The 12,332-nt window shown below is 35.2% G+C and overlaps 1 protein-coding gene across 3 annotated transcripts in view; it reads left to right on the top strand.

Moving 5' to 3' along the window:
• Nucleotides 1–12,332, top strand: part of LOC136797845 (polycystin family receptor for egg jelly-like) — a 53,756-nt gene that overhangs the window by 25,347 nt on the left and 16,077 nt on the right. For all 3 annotated transcript variants that reach the window (XM_067054428.1, XM_067054427.1, XM_067054429.1), the window contains 8 exons: nucleotides 407–656; nucleotides 1,303–1,545; nucleotides 2,327–2,461; nucleotides 2,978–3,137; nucleotides 4,110–4,222; nucleotides 9,301–9,420; nucleotides 9,938–10,063; nucleotides 10,748–11,246. In XM_067054428.1, the coding sequence (XP_066910529.1) occupies nucleotides 407–656; nucleotides 1,303–1,545; nucleotides 2,327–2,461; nucleotides 2,978–3,137; nucleotides 4,110–4,222; nucleotides 9,301–9,420; nucleotides 9,938–10,063; nucleotides 10,748–11,246 (1,646 nt within the window). The remainder of the gene's footprint in view (nucleotides 1–406; nucleotides 657–1,302; nucleotides 1,546–2,326; nucleotides 2,462–2,977; nucleotides 3,138–4,109; nucleotides 4,223–9,300; nucleotides 9,421–9,937; nucleotides 10,064–10,747; nucleotides 11,247–12,332) is intronic.

Raw genomic sequence — 12,332 nt, 5'->3', positions numbered from 1 at the left:
ACGAATCCGTTAGTGGAAGCAAAACAAAAAAACGGTGTTTGACTAATTGTTTAACCAACTAAAATACTAATTTTTACTCCTTTACTTAGGTAAATAAGTAGTTTCATCTAGTTGCTGTCGGAGGAAACGGGATTGTGGGAGTTTATCCCCTTTTCTATCATTTGCGCTAGATGTGGGAGATCGAGTGCTGAGGTGAAGCACCATACCTACTCTCAGCTCCCAGTGACTTACTACTTAGATCAGATTACCCAATCCAAGCTACTCATTAGCTGAGATGTCAGTGACCGGGGATCGAACCCACATCCCTTAGATTGCAAGGCGAATGCTTTACCGACTGAGCTAACTGGATATTTTTAATTTCTTCGTATAAGAAACAAACCAAATCGTTTCATATTTTATCACACAGGAACAACAATATTACAGTAGACGAATTTTCAGATATACAATGTCAAAATTGGATCTCTGAAGAATTACCTCTGAGTTACGAGCTACGTTATAAACTAGAAAATGGACAAGATTGGATTTTACCAGGAAGTTCAATTTTCTCCAGACAGCTTTTCACTATTGGAAAAAGGGAAGACAATTATAAGCTAAACCTCCGAATCAATATTTATTCAAGCGTCGGTCAATACCGTGTCGAGCCTGTAGAACTCTATGTAAGATTTATTGATTTTTCTTTTATCTTTTGGTCTACTAGACATATCCACCAATGTTTTGGCCTTTTCCTGATTAAGATTCTTAATTTTAAGAGGGTTTCCAGGTTAACAAATTATGAATATTAGCAGGAAAATCTTTAAAAAATAAGTATTGTGAATTGATTGAAATATTGATTATGTCATTGGCACCAAAAGTAGTACCAAACAGGGGTATTATATTTACTATTATCAGGAATTTCATCCCTCGCAACCCATTTACCTAATATCATTACTCAATACGAAGTGTTTTACAATGTTTATCACAGATATCACACATATAAAACTAGATTGAGATTTTCTTCCCTGATCAAATCCAAATTTATCATGAGACATCACAATTTTGTTTGCGCGAGCCTTGGTCTTAGAGGGCGCTGCAACTTTGCTTTTATCTGTCGTAAACACATCAGTATATTAACAGCTAGTTCGAAACGCAGGTCACAGGTCAACAGGTCACAGGTCAACAAGTCATAACGAAGGTCAACTTTAATTGCTGTAAAATACGAAAAACGTATCAGTTGCAGTAGATCTTATCCTTAATATGACATAACTGCTGCCGTAGTTCCATCGAATGTTTAATATAACATATCTGCTATTTTGCTTACACAAGGTACGGCAAACTCCACCTACCGTTGAAGTGACAGCAGACAAACTTCTAGACAGCGTGGATACAACAGACACCCAATCAGTTGCCAGTCTAGTCAATGTTTTCATCCTATCAGCTAATGTTCCAAAGGCGGGCGAGGGTGGTGGTACTGAATCAGTGGAAAATGAGGCTAATTTTGGCGGGGTGGAGATTGTTAACGAAGATGACTTAGTAGCGCAACAAGCGAAAGAAGCTGAAGTTCGAAAAGTAAGTTGAATTTGCAATACACGATTTTTTATAAGAACAATTTCCATCGGAAAACGAGGTTCAATTTTGTGCCAAACTTTAAGAACAAATTCAGAACCTTTTAATTTCAACGAGTTAACTTTTGCTCATATCATTATAAAACTTTATCCATCCGATTTAGTGGTAAATCAATTCCATAAGAGTGTTCGATTAGTTAAAGAACCAGAGCCATGTATCAATATTTTAAAAGTTATCTTTCATTAAAAACCTAGAAAGTGTATCACTCTGAGTTTCATGCTTACGCACTAATCATATGTACAGTAATGATAGAAGATAACTTTTAAAATATTGATCCATCCGATTTACAGTTAACTCTCTCTAATTCGATCTTCAAGGGACCAACATTTTTTTATTCGAATTAGAGAAAGTATTAAATTACAGAGAGTAAATGAAACCACTTTTCAGCTGAGGGGACTAATATTTTAGTTTGAATTACATACATAATGATTCGAGTTATAGAGATTCGAACTAAGGAGAGTTGGCTGTATTCTCAATCCCAACTCATATTTCATTATTCCGGGTTATTCCGGGTTATTATGTCGAGTATATCCGAGCCATAAGGGTTCCTTATTTAAACCCTCAAAAGTCTCTCAAAGGGGTCCCAAAAACGATAAATTAGCTATTGAGTCTCTAAAACGTCTCAAGATTAAGAAATATCAAAAATTGTCTCCCTCAAAGGGTCATTAAATCTGGTAATTGTTAGCCCAAAAATTTATGTTATTTTTTCACTCTCATTTTCCAGCAAGCCACCAAATTGATGAGCATAATGAAATCAACAGTGTCAAACCAAACTACATTTTCCGGCTTAGCTGCTGTGTTTACTGCTTCAAATGATTTCGTTAGTGATAAGAATGTCGGTGAAGATAATGAGGCTCTGGTAAGTTTATATTTGAACGAACGAACGAACGAACGAACGAACGAACGAACGAACGAACGAACGAACGAACGAACGAACGAACGAACGAACGAACGAACGAACGAACGAACGAACGAACGAACGAACGAACGAACGAACGAACGAACGAACGAACGAACGAACGAACGAACGAACGAACGAACGAACGAATTCGAACAAACGAACGAACGAACGAGAACGAACTAGTGCAAAAGAATAAATTCGAACGAACGAATTAATGAGTGCGAATGAATGAATTCGAACAAGTGAATGAATGTGAATGAATTGAAATTTTCTAAAAAAATTCATATTTGGTAAACGAAAGTTCTTTCTTCCTCAAAATGATAGACATTCCCTGGAATATTTCTATTTTTAGCAAAAACTAATTATGTCGAATAAGGGTAAAGATTAGGGGATAATTTGTCGAAAGGGCTGTTTAAGTAAAATGTGTTAAAACAGAATATAATACATAAAACTTTCTCTTTTCAATTAATTCAGGGTTTAGCTACAGACACCAACATATTAGCTTCTAACAATTTCATTGTTAAGCTGTCGACACCCTCACAAGGGGGTGAGAGGCTTGGGCCCGAACAACTGGAAGAATACACCGAAATTGCTCTTTCATCATTATCTAAATCTATCGATGCCAATGCGAAAGGTATAACAGTCTCCATAACTCGAACAAGTTTTCTGGTCCCTTTAGTTAACAATGTCTTATAAATCTTACTCCATAATTTTAAATTTCCTTAACTTGAACAAATTTGTTCCCCTTGCGTGTTCGATTTATGGAGACTCAAGTGTAGTAACTATTAATTTTTCCATGTTTTTCTTTCTCATTTTTTACACAGCTTTAATAAGAATTGCATAAATCGAAATGCGTTTTGATTTTCTTATTTTTAGGTTCAGTACAATTTTTCGAAAATTTACTACTCGTTTTTGCATTTTTTTCAACAAGAATTTAACGAGTCTTTTAGTTTAGGATTTGGAGCAAAGAACTATTGTTTTTAAAAACTTCAAATGGATTCACTAGAAGACAGAATTCAGTAAAACCTCCATATTTTGATGAATTTTCTTCACTTGCTGACGAAATATATCATGAAAAAAAAAGTTTTTTAAATTTTCATTTTTTTTAACTATTCTACTTACTGTTTTAGGCTAGTTTTGGCTAAAATTTTGGTCAACAGCCAATTTTCAACTTACTTTTCTTCTGTTTAATCATGAAGTCTAATGTTTATCTGGCACCCAGAGGCAGAAATTTTCATCCGACACGCTAAAGCTCTGAAGGTCGGAAAAATTTTCAACATCTGGAAGGTTTAGATTACGGAATTTTGCAAGACAAAGGATTTTGCAGAGATAGATCTGGTAACCCAGTTCTCGTTTTCGGGGATTGGCGGGTCCAACTGAAATATTTTCAGCTTTACGCGCAAATGTAGCTGAACCAGACTGGGGACGTAGCATATTAAAGGCCGTATTCCTCTCCGATGAGTAATTGTTCCGCCTCTTTAGAGCTTTAGCGTGGGCGGCCACCAACCCGCCATCGGAATACCAGATAAGTCTAATGTTAGATATCTGACATTTGCACGAAGGTCGAAAAAGTGTAAAAGAGAGTAAACGATTGATTTTCTTCTAGGAGTGAACAAAGCAACGAATGTCGATAGCATTGGTACTGCGACCGAACAAACAGACCTTGAGAGAAGTGAAGCAGCAGAGAAAGAAAATGAAGAAAAAGAAAAGAAGAAAAAGGTATTTAAGGCCGGTCTCCACTTTCGCACGACATTTTTGTAAGGTCATTGGTCAGTTGAAAAATGAAGCAAATCTATTGGTCGAAATTGACGTAACGGATGAAAAAAGTAGAACTTCCATCAACCTTCAACTTTTTTTTGTTCGTGCGAAATTTTTTTATGACGTAATCTTTTCTTCATGCAAAAAAGGTTAAGAAAAAAACTGTCGCCCATTTCGCAAGAAAGTGGGAACTGGCCTTGGATTCTCATCATCGGTGTTTTTTCTCCACTATTTATACTAAGGTATCTAGTTTGTTGGTGAATCAAGCTGGGAAACAACTAATCTCTTAACATATCACCCATTCTGTGCATACCATGATCTGTTGTAACAGGATATGGTGAATGTAACGAACTGACCTGACCTGGTTGTCTCAGAAAAAATGAGATAGACAATTTTTAAAACGAGCATTACCAGCATATAAAGTATATTCAAAACTCAGGGAAAAGACTATGATACAGAGTACCAACAGACACGAAAAGACGTAGACGTTATAGTCTGGGAGCAGAATTCAATATGTCGAGTTATAGACGACTTTGCTTAACCCAGAAGGTGAATGGGATTGTTATACATCGTTGGAACGGAAATTTTATGCTGATTATGGAAACCCGGGTCTTAAAAAGTCTATCATGGACAAAATTGCAAACGAGGCTGGAGTTTGCACTCCGTTGTGGTGTTTTTTCGATTTTACCTGTTTTAGAAAAATGCTTACTCTCAGCAAAGTAAAGGGTTTTAGAATTTCATTTTTTGTGCAAAATGCTGTCAATAGAATCGGTTAATAGAAAAAAATTCAAAAATCTCGAAAAAAATTTTTTTGGCACTCCATCTCGGAGGATTTTGGCGAAAAATCGATGTTTTTTCTTAAAATTCGTCAAAAACTAGTCTATAAACCACTGAAATTATGTCAAAATAAGTCCAAAAATACTTTGCTGCTAAAAAAACTATAAAGAATAAGAAAAATATAACAATTAAAGAAAAATCGGCTCAAAACGCTATTTTCACTCCCCCGTTGATGTTTTTTAATGAAAAAACGTGATTTTTTGGTGGTTTTTTGAAAAAATATAACATTTTCTTTTCTAGCTTTTTCCTTTGATCTACGACTGGAAATCCTATTCTTCTCTTGGAATCATTTTTATCCAACACAAAATGCTAAAATATTCTGAATATTGACCCTCCTTCGTTGGGATTTTAAGTCAAAATTCAGTAATTTTAAGTTAAAATTCAGTATTTTTACTTAAAATTCATCAAAAACTAGTCTATAAACCACTGAAATTATGTCAAAATAAGTCCAAAAATACTTTCCTGCTAAAAATACTATAAAAGAATAAGAAAGTATAACAAAATAAAGAAAAATCGGCTTAAAACGCTATTTTGCACTCCCCCGTTGGTGTTTTTATTGAAAAAACGAGATTTTTGGTGTTTTTGAAAAAAATATAACATTTTCTAGCTTTTCCTTTGATCTACGACTGGAAATCCTATCTTTCTCTTGGAATCATTTTTATCCAACACAAAATGCTAAAATATTCTGAAAAATGACCCTCCTTCGCTGGGGTTTTAAGTCAAAATTCAGTAATTTTAAGTCAAAATTCAGTATTTTTACTTAAAATTCATCAAAAACTAGTCTAAAAACCACTGAAATTATGTCAAAATAAGTCCAAAAATACTTTCCTGCTAAAAATACTATAAAAGAATAAGAAAGTATAACAAAATAAAGAAAAATCGGCTTAAAACGCTATTTTGCACTCCCCCGTTAGCGTTTTTATTGAAAAAACGAGATTTTTGGTGCTTTTGAAAAATATATAACATTCTAGCTTTTCCTTTGATCTACGACTGGAAATCCTTTCTTTCTCTTAGAATCATTTTTATCCAACACAAAATGCTAAAATATTCTGAAAAATGACCCTCCTTTGCTGGGGTTTTAAGTCAAAATTCAGGTTTTTACTTAAAATTCGTCAAAAACTAGTCTATAAACCACTGAAATTGTGTCAAAGTAAGTCCAAAAATATTTCCCTGCTAAATGTTTTTAAAAGAATGAAGTATAGAAAAAAGAAACGTGGGTCCAAAACGCTATTTTGCACTCCTCCATGAAAAATCGCTCTCCTTCGCCTGGGTTTTTAGGACGAAATTGCTATTGAAGATTCTTCACTTTCCAGCCGTATTGGGAGGTGCGGCGCTTATTTCGAAACTTAAACCTTAGTTACGGCGCTTACAAGAGGGTGGTATGGTGGTGCTTAATGGAGGAAATAAGGCGTTTAAGCTGCAAAAAATATTGTTGAAATAAGTTTTGAGCATTAATAACTGCTGAGACTTTCAAAACGAATGAAACTCGGGATCTGAATGACGTAATGTCGTAACTCAAACGTAGTAGTAGTAGTCTTAGTTTACATTTTCCGATCACAGCATATAGTAAAAGAATGACTTAATTTCGACGTACAATTAGATTGAGGAACTGAGGTTTTCGTGACGGAGGAGTCGCAACCGTAGTTTTCGGGGACAGGAGAAAATTTCGATTTTTACACCATGTTTTGGACTGATTTTTTTATGAAAACTAAGTACCTCAAACGCTACTTTTTATGGATATCTTTGCCTAAGTTCTCAGTTAAGTTCATTGGGGGAAATGAGGCAACACGCATGCCATCACCTTCGTTAAAGTTAGTACAAAAACTTGGCAAAACAACAAAGCTTTCACTTGTTTAAGGACTATGACGGTTGGATAAGTATACAACGGGGACGTGCGGGCAAGTGCCAAACGTATTTGAAACAGGGGTGTACTAGTAAATTTCTATTTTTGGAAAACTCTTCATGAAGAATATAGTTCAGAAAGTGTTACCGAAATAATACCTAGATTCCATAGGTAAAATACCGAAAGGCTGAAGTTTTATGGGTATATTACCATCACTAGCAGCATTTTGAATATAAATACCGTACATATTTTACAAAATACCGAAATACCGAACCGAAAAAGGCCGATACCGTGTCACCGAAAACCCTGAAATTCGCATTCGCATTGTTCCATTTGGGTACTCTTGTGTACTTTTGCAGTGGGGGGGGGGGGGGGGGGGTCGTTTTGCATTTTTTCAAAATTTTTACCCTCAATATCATTTTATAACAACCCCCAATTTTATGAAATTTTCCTGAAAAATCGCTAAAACCTTCATTTTCCTAGGGCTTTTTAGCAAAATCATCATCGCCATCTACAATTAAGCGCAAAAGAGTAGAATAACAACAGTGGGATCGTAGAAAACTCATATCATAAAAGTGCTTCTTCATCACTCTATAAAAACCGACCCATGCATATTTTGAAGCTGGGACATGCCCCACAAGCTTTTACAAGAGCTCGTCAACGGTCAACGGTAACACATTGATCTTGTTGTCCTAGATTACGTAGGATCTTCCCCACATTGATCAAGATATTGTAGACTTCATCAGCATCAGTCAGTGATGCAGGAAGTGAACGACCATTCCCGATGATTGTTGGAGAAGACAGTTTCAGTGGCAAAATTTTCCGGCAGCCGGTCCAAGTTGGAACATTTTGAACCTCTGTGACTTTAAAAAGCTCACTTAAGCACGATTTCATTTCAATGGATAATAACTAGTTTTTAATGAAATTTAAGCAAAGATACTAAACTTTGGCCTAACACCCAGCGAAGGAGGGTGATTTATTCAGATTCTTTTTGCATATGTGTTGGAAAAAATGATTCTAGGAGAAAACACAGGATTTCCAGCTTCGTAAATCAAATGAAAACCTAAATAATAATGTTATATTTTCTTCAAAAACACCAAAAATCCTGTTTTTCAATGAAAAAGCCAACGGAGGAGTGCAAAAATGCGTTTGGAGCCCTCTTTCTATTCCTATACTTCATTCGTTTATAACCATTTACAGGGAAGTAGTTTTGGACTTGTTTGAGACAATTTCAGGGGTTATAGACTAGTTTTTGATGAATTTTTTAGTAAAAATACTGATGTTGCTTAAAATTACTGAATTTTGACTAAAACCCCAGCAAAGGAGGATCATTTTCAGAAGTTTAGCATTTTGGGATAAAATAATGCCAAGAGAAAGATAGGAAAAGATAGATTTCCAGTCGTAGACAAAGGAAAGCTAGAAAATATATATTTTTTTCAAAAACACCAAAATCCGTTTTTTTTTCAAAAAAACACCAACGGGGGACTGCAAATAGCGTTTTGAGCCGATTTTTCTTTATTTTGTTATAATTTTCTTATTTTTAGTATTTTTTGCAGGAAAGTATTTTTGGACTTACTTTGACACAATTTCAGTGGTTTATAGACTAGTTTTTGACGAATTGTAAGTAAAAATACTGAATTTTGGCTTACAAAATACTGAATTTGACTTAAAACCCCCGAAGAGGGTCATTTTCAGAATATTTATCATTTTGTGTTGGATAAAAATGATTCAGAGAAAGAAAGGATTTCCAGTCGTAGATCAAAGAAAACGCTAGAAAATTTATATTTTTTTCAAAACCAATATCACGTTTTCATTAAAAAGAAAAATAGCGTTTTGAGCGATTTTTCCTTATTTTGTTATAATTTCTTTTATAGTATTTTTAGCAGGAAATTTTTGACTTATTTTGACATAATTTCGTGTTTTTGACTAGTTTTTGACGAAGTTAAGAAAAAACATCGATTTTTCGCCAACCCCACCAAGATGGAGTGCAAAAAAAAATTTTTTCGACATTTTTGAATTTTCTTCTATTAACCCATTCTATTGACAGCATTTTGCCTGAAAAATGAAATTCTAAAACCTTAAACTTTGCTGACAGTAAGCAATTTTCTAGAACAGGTAAAATCGAAAAAACCACACGGAGTGCAAACTCCAGCCTCGTTTGCAATTTTATCCAGGATAGACTTTTTAAGACCCGGGTTTCCATAATCAGCATAAAATTTCCGTTCCAGCGATGTATAACACCCCCATTCACCTTCTGGGTTAAGCAAAATTGCTATTTTGTGATTCTGCTCCCAGACTATTAAGTTTCGACCATCTGGTGACCGTCTATTATAGAATCATGTTTGTTTTTTTCCATTAGAACGTTCAAAATCTTCGTGAAACGGTGAGACGCTTAGCAGACGCCGTTGGACAACAACAAGTTATTGGACGTAAACAAACTACAATTGCCGGCAATAATGTTAGAATCGGTATCAAGACAGTAAGTTGGAATAATTTTTCAATTTTTAATTACCTTATCGGCCCTTTTTACGTCGGCCCTTATTACGCCACAGCCTGATTTTGGGCTTACGCCCAGGTACGTAGGGCCGGCGTAAAAACAAATGTAATATACCTTTTTGCACCGTAGTCGCGTAGATTAGCGTGTGCCATTTGATTACTTAAGTATCCCCCTAAACTAAACCCAATCTTTTTTAACACCTTTTCTTTTGTATTTTATGTGGGAAAAAAGACTGATACTAGTTTAGGATAATAGACAGACAAAAAAGTGCCTGCGCGACAATACACAGGTTGCAAAATTAAAGCCTGAAGACAAATCACGCTTTTACTCGAAATTTTTATGTGCTTGTTGCATGATATCTATTTCTGATTGGTTCGAATTTATTGACACTAATAAGGTTATCAGCTGTAAGTTGTAAAGCAAGTAACATGGGAATAAAATCAACTTTTTCGAGTAATCACATGTTTTGATTGCATTGATTCTTCTTTTTTGTTTAAAGATGAGTTCTGCTGACGATTTTGCGAACCAACAATTATCAACAGATCCTGATAACCCTTTTGCCACCGGGGTAAAGATGCCACCGTCTTTTTTGAATGGTTCAGAATTTGGTGGTATTACCGTCCGCGTGAGTCTTTTTTCTTTATGTTTGTTAAATAATTGTTCATTAACTATTTGTTTTATTAGCCTAGTTATCGATTCTCACTGCCGTCCAGAAGTCGGGGTTCGATTCCCACTCGGTGCTGCAATTCGATTGGCAAGTGAATGAACCTTCGTCCGGACTAACCATTTTAGGATGTAGGATTGCGACATACTATCCCTTCAAACATAACTAAATATTACCCAGTGTTGCCCTCACAGTTTCCACTTCTATGGCATAGTAAAGAGTATTCAGGAAAAAAAGGATCAAAGTATAAACACCATAGTTGCAACGGTCGACGGAGAATTAGGGCTCAATTTCGATTCCGGAGAGGAAGGAAGGACTAAAGAAGGCAGCATGCGCGAAAATTAGTTCTAGTTTAGACGGCCGACTTTTTGTCTTGCCTATTCTAATTAGAGTGGGCAAAAAGTCGGCGAAAAAATTTCAGTTAAAATCTTTGCTTGAAAAAGATCGAAAGAAGTCATTGCATTGACGACAAAAGAGTCTTAAGACAGCCAATTTTCTGCTCACTTTAATTCGAACTTAGTTGACCGTCTAAACTAGGGCTTACCGATTTCCGAGAATTCGTGTTAACGACATGTCTTGATCTTCTGCTCATTTTTTCAAAACACCCTGTATTAAAACAAAAATGTTTTCCTATCTCATTTTCAGGCTATCACTGATAAAAATAACGTCTTTCCAGAGTTAAACGGTACAAATAACATTGGATCAGAAATCTCAACTGTATCGTTTGCTTCAACAAATGGCTCAGAAATTGCAATCGAAAATTCTGAACAACCTTTCCTTCACCAAATTCAAAACAATCCAGACTCATTTCAAAGCACCAACGTCTCTTTAAGATTCCCTGGATTCGCCATAATAAAAGCTATCCAATTGGATTCGGTTAATTGCACATTGGTCATGTCAATCAAAGCTTTGAATGATCATGATCCAATAACAAACTTGAGTTTAACAAACCTAACTGTTCTGATACAATACAATAAAGCACCAAGCTCAAACGATTATGATGTAAAGATTGTATTGAGAAATAACAATACGGAGGTCACCATTGGGAATCAATCTCCAATCTTTTCAGCCAATCAATCGTCATTAGTTACTGATGTGAATGGTCGATCGGTTTTTGCTCGAAAAGCAAATGATACATCTATAGGTAGGCCATTTTTCGATATTTTTTTGGGCTTGGCCACTCTTGTTTAAAAGAAAACATCATCTGAACGATCAAATCTCACAAATTATGCCTTTTCTATAGGAACAATTTCATAAGAGAACAAAACTGAAGATGTGGCAAAACCTAAGAACAAATTAAGAACAATTAATCATATGTCTCAGATCTCAGAAATTACTTATGAAGTACTGGTTTTAACAGGTTGTAAACCCATTTTTAGTAAAAAAGCTAAGCTTAAGAACATCGTAAGAAGAAAATTTATGCCTGAAAATTTCAAAAAAATTAAGAACAGCCCAGCCTGAGCCAAAATGTACTTGTTCTTATAAAAAAAACGTGTATTCAAACAGACCACCCCCCCCCCATCCCCGCCAATAAATAGTAATTAATCCTATCCCTTAAAGGGACATTGCGGGAGTTGTGATGTAAAGATTGTCGCGCTTTCAAGTCAAAACAAAACATACAAAATCAAAACAAAAGTCACGTGGGAAAACAGAAAAACCATAACAAACATGGTAGACTTTCCTTTGGGCGAAAAGTCGCAGGAAGCCTTTTGCATATGAATCGTTCCAATATCTTTCTTGTAATATTAGCTAACGAAGTAATATTTTCATTCACAGAGAAACATTTCCAACAAAATAAAAAATCTTTCATTCATTTCTTATCATTTTGTTTTTGTTTTACTTTTTTATTTCTCTGGACGGGGTTGCTGGTGTGTTTCTCTATCGCTCTTGTAAAGGGTAATGCCCTTGCCAAAAAAATTTTGCTTCGAAAATGGGATACTTGACCATTAAAATGCACTTCCTGAACTCCCAAAAAATGTCCCAAAAAGTTTCCCTATATCGTCAAACGTCCGGTGGGTCGCTTTACGTTTTAGATGCCCCCGGGTTTATTGCAAATTTTCGAACGTCGAGGTAATCGATTTCATTGCTCTCTCCTCCGCAGCTAAAAATTGAAATTATAAAAAAGAACTCTATTATAAAAATGAAAAAAGACACAACGGTAAGTGCGCTACGATTACGTAATACTTACTGAAATCTAATGATATTTTTGACCATTTTTTAGCAAATACGT

This window comes from Clytia hemisphaerica, unplaced genomic scaffold (assembly GCF_902728285.1).
Source record: "Clytia hemisphaerica strain Z4C2 unplaced genomic scaffold, Clytia hemisphaerica genome assembly, whole genome shotgun sequence".
Classification (NCBI taxonomy): domain Eukaryota; kingdom Metazoa; phylum Cnidaria; class Hydrozoa; order Leptothecata; family Clytiidae; genus Clytia; species Clytia hemisphaerica.
The sequence above is the reverse complement of the archived record's forward strand: the minus strand, read 5'-3'. Positions and strand labels throughout refer to the sequence as shown.